At 36.9% G+C, this 6,999-nt stretch overlaps 2 protein-coding genes across 2 annotated transcripts; both read right to left on the bottom strand.

The window, feature by feature from the left end:
* Positions 1–175: 175 nt before the first annotated feature.
* On the bottom strand, positions 176–3,496 carry LOC133977251 (solute carrier family 22 member 15-like). The gene is made up of 3 exons (XM_062415351.1): positions 3,374–3,496; positions 2,036–2,173; positions 176–502 (listed from the first exon to the last, which is right to left on the bottom strand). The coding sequence occupies exons 1-3, from the start codon at positions 3,455–3,457 to the stop codon at positions 326–328; spliced, it is 399 nt and encodes a 132-aa protein (XP_062271335.1). The 5' UTR covers positions 3,458–3,496; the 3' UTR covers positions 176–325.
* A 1,121-nt stretch (positions 3,497–4,617) lies between these two features.
* On the bottom strand, positions 4,618–6,999 carry LOC133977249 (uncharacterized). Its single transcript, XM_062415349.1, has one exon. It carries the CDS (start codon positions 6,898–6,900, stop codon positions 5,605–5,607), a length of 1,296 nt encoding a protein of 431 aa, XP_062271333.1. The 5' UTR covers positions 6,901–6,999; the 3' UTR covers positions 4,618–5,604.

Below are 6,999 nucleotides of genomic sequence, written 5' to 3'. Positions count from 1 at the left end.
AAGAAGAGAGAGAGAGAGAAAGAGAGAGGAAAAAGAAGAGAGAGAGAGAGAGAGAGGGAGGGGGGAGAGAGAGAGGAAAAAGAAGAGAGAGAGAGAGAAAGAGAGAGGAAAAAGAAGAGAGAGAGAGAGAGAGAGAGAGAGAGAGACAGAGAGAGAGAGAGGGAGGGGGGAGAGAGAGAGGAGTAGTTTGGTATTGTTATGTCTTTAACGAGTCTCAGCCTGCAGAGTGAAGATCAAAGAGGATCAGAAAGCATTTAACTCTCATTACTGAAGCTTCTTCTCTTAAGTCACATCATGTTAAACAGACTTATTTAAATCTAAGATGTCATAATCTTATTTTAACTTCATATTTTAAACTTTCTAAATCACCTGTCAGGTAGACGGGTCTCCTGCCGATCCTGTCAGACAGCGGCCCAAAAACTATGTTCCCCACCAGGAGACCAGCGAAGAAGAGCGATCCTGCTAAGCTGACTTTATAAGCCTGCTGCTTGATGAGAAACCACTGAAGAAGAAACAAACAGGAAACCACTCAGAGAGAGAATGAGAACAAGAAAGGAAGACGTGTTCATTATGAGTGATGTAGTATGCAGTATTACAGTAAAAGTACTGCAGTATTATGAGCGATGTAGTATGCAGTATTACAGTGAAAGTACTGCAGTATTATAGTGATGTAGTATGCAGTATTACAGTAAAAGTACTGCAGTATTATGAGCGATGTAGTATGCAGTATTACAGTAAAGTACTGCAGTATTATAGTGATGTAGTATGCAGTATTACAGTAAAAGTACTGCAGTATTATGAGCGATGTAGTATGCAGTATTACAGTAAAGTACTGCAGTATTATAGTGATGTAGTATGCAGTATTACAGTAAATGTACTGCAGTATTATAGTGATGTAGTATGCAGTATTACAGTAAAAGTACTGCAGTATTATGAGCGATGTAGTATGCAGTATTACAGTAAAGTACTGCAGTATTATAGTGATGTAGTATGCAGTATTACAGTAAAAGTACTGCAGTATTATGAGCGATGTAGTATGCAGTATTACAGTAAAGTACTGCAGTATTATAGTGATGTAGTATGCAGTATTACAGTAAATGTACTGCAGTATTATAGTGATGTAGTATGCAGTATTACAGTAAAAGTACTGCAGTATTATGAGCGATGTAGTATGCAGTATTACAGTAAAAGTACTGCAGTATTATGAGTGAAGTACAAGTAAAGTACAAGTACCTCAAACTGTACTGCAGTAAAGTATAAGTACCTCAAACTGTACTTCAATAAAGTACAATTACCTCAAACGGTACTGCAGTAAAGTATAAGTACCTCAAACTGTACTGCAGTAAAGTACAAGTACCTCAAACTGTACTACAATAAAGTATAAGTACCTCAAACTGTACTGCAGTAAAGTACAAGTACCTCAAACTGTACTACAGTAAAGTACAAGTACCTCAAACTGTACTGCAGTAAAGTATAAGTACCTCAAACTGTACTGCAGTAAAGTACAAGTACCTCAAACTGTACTACAATAAAGTATAAGTACCTCAAACTGTACTGCAGTAAAGTACAAGTACCTCAAACTGTACTACAGTAAAGTACAAGTACCTCAAACGGTACTACAGTAAAGTACAAGTACCTCAAACTGTACTACAATATAGTATAAGTACCTCAAACTGTACTGCAGTAAAGTACAAGTACCTCAAACTGTACTACAATAAAGTATAAGTACCTCAAACTGTACTGCAGTAAAGTACAAGTACCTCAAACTGTACTACAGTAAAGTACAAGTACCTCAAACTGTACTGCAGTAAAGTATAAGTACCTCAAACTGTACTGCAGTAAAGTACAAGTACCTCAAACTGTACTACAATAAAGTATAAGTACCTCAAACTGTACTGCAGTAAAGTACAAGTACCTCAAACTGTACTACAGTAAAGTACAAGTACCTCAAACTGTACTACAGTAGAGTACAATATTTCCCTCTGTATTATAGTGCAGTGGAAGTATAAAGTATAAAGTATAAAGTATAAAGTACTTCGGTCACTATGGAGTCGATGTCTCCTGTAAAGATAACTCGCTCCTGATTGGAGGATGAATCGTCTTCCTGCTCGGTCTTGTACTCTGGTGTTGCTCCGACCAGAACGATCAGCATGGACTGACAGGCCATGTACAGCTGAAACACACACATCACTATTATTATTATTATTATTATTATTATTATTATTATTATTATTATGGTACATTAATGCCAACTAGTATTATTATTACTTACACTCTGTATATACTGATTCCACTGGAGACATTTGCACAATTCTGGTCAATATTTTAACATTTCATTCTTTGCCAATGTGTAATTTAAACTTGAAGCAGCTCTTTTCATTTGGAATATGTTTACACGTTGTTGTTTTTTACTGTAAATTGATTTGTTGTATAATTTAGGATCACTTAACAAATCTGGTTCTGATTCTGTTATCATTACTAGCCCACTTTCCTTCCTGTCTTCTCTTCCTTCCTTCCTTCTATCTTTTTAATGATCCTTCCCACATCACATCATATTGTTCTGTATTTGTGACCCTTGAATGAAGATGAGTTTGACCCTCCTGCTGTAACACTGCTGTATTTTCGGTTAGAGGGAAGTTTATCTTTAACCACACCAAAGCACTGTGCGAATCTCTATTCAAATATGCGACATATGCAAATTAAATTCATTATCAGTGTCACTATTGGTCAAAATGGAAATTACTTAAAGCCAATTTAGATATACCTGTGGTGTTGTGGTAAATTCGGCTGATAAATAAGCCACCTTAAAGCGACCTCCTTTGAATAAATGGCACATTTTAGACATGTGTCACCACCAGCCAGTGTGGTTTTCTCAGCGAGTAAGCGATGCAAAATAAGAGGTTTGATTATTTTTTGGGTTGAAATAAACTTTGTGTCACAAGCCGAATTAAAGAATGAGGTATATAGATTTGTAAAATATATTTGGTTGTGGTGTAAATATTTTGTGAGGTCGCCAATAACCAATTAAACCTTAATATTAAGAGTTTTTTAAAGGGAGTCTGGTGATAATTCTCCCCGATGGAAAGAGCACTTACTGCGGCTACAGTCTGCTAAAATCACCCTAAAGTCTTAACATAGTTCATTTTAAACTACTGTTAGCACGCAGAAGAAGCTAGTGAATGTTTAAGGTGCTTAATTAATGACATTGTGTGGATGCATGTGTTGAAACTCCAGAATTAAAGCCTCTTTAAGTCAGAGAGTAAATAAAGCCACGTAGCGTCTACAGCGGTAGCATCAAAGAGTGTCTGCCAGGTTCAGGCGTAGTGGGGCTTTTTTTTTATTATTGTTTATGTTTTTATTAAAATTCACAAACCTGTGTTAGTACAAGTACAGCTACTGCCCGTTTCTGGTAGGGTCCAAACTCGCCAACAACTTGGAAAGCCTCCTCTACATCCATCCCAGGTAGGACGGCAGGCAGGCGGCTCTGCAGGTCACCATCACCAAGAGCGGGGATTGTGATCCCAACTCACTTCCGGTTTGGTTATTTTCAAATGAAGAAACTAACGGCCATTTCATAGTCATCGATGTTTACAGTAAATAGTTAATGTGATGGTTTATAATTCCCCTCTAGCTGGTTTAATCTAGTGTAATATTTGTAGATATTTTAACAGTATCTACACATAAAACTGTCTTTACCGTAACTTTAATTTGAATAACTGCACAAATTTCGATTTTTATTCTAGACAAAACCCCCAAAAAGTATTGTTATGAATTATATATTTTTATTTTATTGTCATCTTTTCAAATCCACTATTAATGTTTGATTGTTTGATGTTTTCTTTTATTTGTTTAGTGTTTATTCTGTATGGTGTTATTGAGTATTGTTAAAAGCACTCCTATAAATAAAATGTATTATTATTATTATTATTATTATTATTATTATTATTATTATTATTATTATTATTATTATTATTATTATTATTATTATTACTGTTTTCTGTCCACTAATCTATATTTTTCCCACCATCCTGATCTATATTGTACTTTTATATATCTATCTGCAAACAGTCCCTGACAAATAAATACATAACTTGACCTTACTGTATAAATCCTATAGGAACATATATATATATATATATATATATATATATATATATATATATATATATATATATATATATATATATATATATATATATATATATATGTATATGTGTATATATCTCAGATTTTCTGCACATTGCATATTTATTTATATCTATATGAAGGTTTATTCTGGAATTAAATCTAAGGAACTTCTGCATATTGCACATTTACATATTGCAGAAGTCATCAGTGTAAAAGAAATGAACATAAAACACATTTAGTTTAAAGCCTCTGGTTGACAATAAAACACCAACCATGACCATGTTCTTCACAATACTCATAATTAAATAACAATTAACCAAATGGAAAAATAAATACTAATATTTCTCACATGTTATCCATCACTCCTGTTGATCTTAACATTTATCACCTTAAGATTTTATGATTTAGACTTTTCCAATCATCAGAATTCTCTTTGTTTACTTATCACTTCATTTCTTAGTAATAATGACGAGTTTAGAGTTCGTGGACCAGTTTTATAGATTTATTTTTCAGGCACTTACTCAGACACTCAGGCACTCAGACATGGAAAACACAGCAGGCTGTAATAATCCAAGATAATTAAAAAAAAAAATGTTATCTATAATAAATAAGAAAGTACAGTCGGCAATATGGACAGAATCATTGATTCAGAACTCACAGCTGATAATATACAATAAAATACATTCAGAAAAATTACAATACAAAACATGATTCGCATGATTGTACATTATGAAATGCAGTGATCCCAAAACATCCACTTCTGTGTATCAACACAATCTCTTCACTTTCTTTCTCATAACGAGCACGATTGACTGAAGCATCATCAGAGGGAAAGACTGCAGTCCAAACACAATAATTCATCTTCTCCGCTCTGATAATAAAAGGATTTTAAGTGCTAAGCTTTCATCTGATTCATCAGGACTTTGAATCAACATGGAATATTTTCTCATGAGTATTTTTCTGCCTGTATGCAGAATAAACATCACTGATAAAAAGTTATAAAAGTCAAAGAAACCACATTCAATAAAAGCGCTTGCATCAGCACAAATAAAACACTTCAATACATTTGATTGACATGTAATTATAAGCATGCTTCTTTTTTTTTTAAACATTTTTTTACATGCTTGGATCAATGCCAAGTAAGACTAAAGGACTGTTACGCTGTTTTTATGTTTCACATGTTGAATAGAAGCTACACACCCATCTAGATATCCATCCTCTCTTCTTCCCTTCTTACCCATACATACACACACATTACATGCACACGTACAAACAACATGTGTGTGTGTGTGTTGAAACAATAACAAATGTTCACATCGTCCATTGATCCTCAGCTCCACATATTCTGGGCGGATAGTCAGGAGGGTCTTCACTGTAACAGTCCACGAGGCCAAATAAAAACATGAACACTGTTTTTTTGGTCAATACGCAGAAAAAACTCCAGCAGTCTGAGGTCTGGTGGATCAGAGGTTCAGGTTACAACGGGGTGTCATCAGCTTCTGTTTTAGATCCTGCATCAGATGCCTCAACACGTTCTCCTTTAGATGCTGCAGCACTTTGTCCATCAGCTTCCTCTTTAGATGCTGAAACAGTTTCTCCACCAGCTACTGCTTTAGATCCTGCATCAGGTTCTCTATCAGCTTCCTCTTTAGATGCTGCAGCACTTTCTCCATCAGCTTCCTCTTTAGATGCTGCAGCACTTTGTCCACCAGCTTCCTCTTTAGATGCTGCAGCACTTTCTCCATCAGCTTCCTCTTTAGATGCTGCAGCACTTTGTCCACCAGCTCCCTCTGCAGATGGTACAACAGGTTCTCCACCAGCTTCCTCTGTAGATGCTGCAGGTTTTCCACCAGCTCCCTCTGTAGATGGTGCATCACGTTCTCCACCAGCTTCCTCTGTAGATGCTGCAGGTTTTCCACCAGCTTCTGCACCAGGACCATCAGCAGGCCCAGCATCATCTGACCTCCCGTTGACTAGAGGCACTCCAGTCTCTACATCTTTATTGTTATCATGACCTCTCAATGACTCCACCTTTTTACTTATAGCCTCTCTTTTCCAATACCCGACTCCCACAAGGACGCCTACAGCTGTGAGAACACCTAACACAGCAACCACAATGCCCCCAACGTTAGAAGGTACTACAACATCTTCGCTGTAGAAAACATTATCTATGGGGTCACTTTGTTTCTCACTGATCGGGTTCTTCATCCGGCAGGAAAACGCTTTAATACTTTGTGTCTCCTTATCTTTGGTGATGTCTCTGATCTTCTTCCCATCCTCCCATATTCCTTCATCCTTCTTCCAGCTGTAGGTGACAGGTCCAGCCCCCTCAGTGTTTCCCTCACAGAGCAGGCTGCAGTTTACCGATGCATCAGAACATGTCAGTGGTTGTAGCAACACAACAGGCTTTGTCACCTCCTTGATCAGTTTAGCATTATAGCTCTCAGGCAGGACCTTGTTGTTGATTTCCACTCTATACACCCCACTGTCATTTGAACTCATCTTTCTGATCTCCAATATTCCAGTTTCTTTGTCCAGGTTCGTTCGGCCTTCAAACACGTCGTAGTACGTTAGATCATTTATACTTTTCACCCATTCTGCCACCAGATTGTTGTTTAGTTTCCATATGACAGTGTTGATCTTCTCACCGGAGAAGTTAGGCCCCAGCTCCAGTGTACCTCCGTTCCCGAAAAACTTCTCTTCAGCCAAACCAGAGCTCAGCACCGCCGACAGAAGCAGCGCCGACATAAAACACCGGGTTAGTTTCTCCATGTTCACAGATCGACACTAAAAGGAAGAAATATTCAGCTTCACAACAACTAAAAAGCAACTTTTAATCGCGAGTCGCAGCGCGGTCGCTTCCACCCTTTC

Source organism: Scomber scombrus, unplaced genomic scaffold (assembly GCF_963691925.1).
Source record: "Scomber scombrus unplaced genomic scaffold, fScoSco1.1 SCAFFOLD_394, whole genome shotgun sequence".
Taxonomy (NCBI): Eukaryota; Metazoa; Chordata; class Actinopteri; order Scombriformes; family Scombridae; genus Scomber; species Scomber scombrus.
Note: the sequence above shows the minus strand (reverse complement) of the source record. Positions and strands in the feature narration are given on the sequence as shown.

What these genes read in the sequence shown, in the direction of transcription:
- LOC133977251 (XM_062415351.1), bottom strand. Translation starts at nt 3,457, where the DNA reads ATGGATGTAGAGGAGGCTTTCCAAGTTGTTGGCGAGTTTGGACCCTAC. An exon ending in CTGTACTTGTACTAACACAG is followed by an intron (nt 2,174 to 3,373) that starts GTTTGTGAATTT and finishes TGTGTGTTTCAG; the next exon opens with CTGTACATGGCCTGTCAGTC. An exon ending in TCGACTCCATAGTGACCGAA is followed by an intron (nt 503 to 2,035) that starts GTACTTTATACT and finishes TTTCTTCTTCAG; the next exon opens with TGGTTTCTCATCAAGCAGCA.
- LOC133977249 (XM_062415349.1), bottom strand. Translation starts at nt 6,900, where the DNA reads ATGGAGAAACTAACCCGGTGTTTTATGTCGGCGCTGCTTCTGTCGGCG.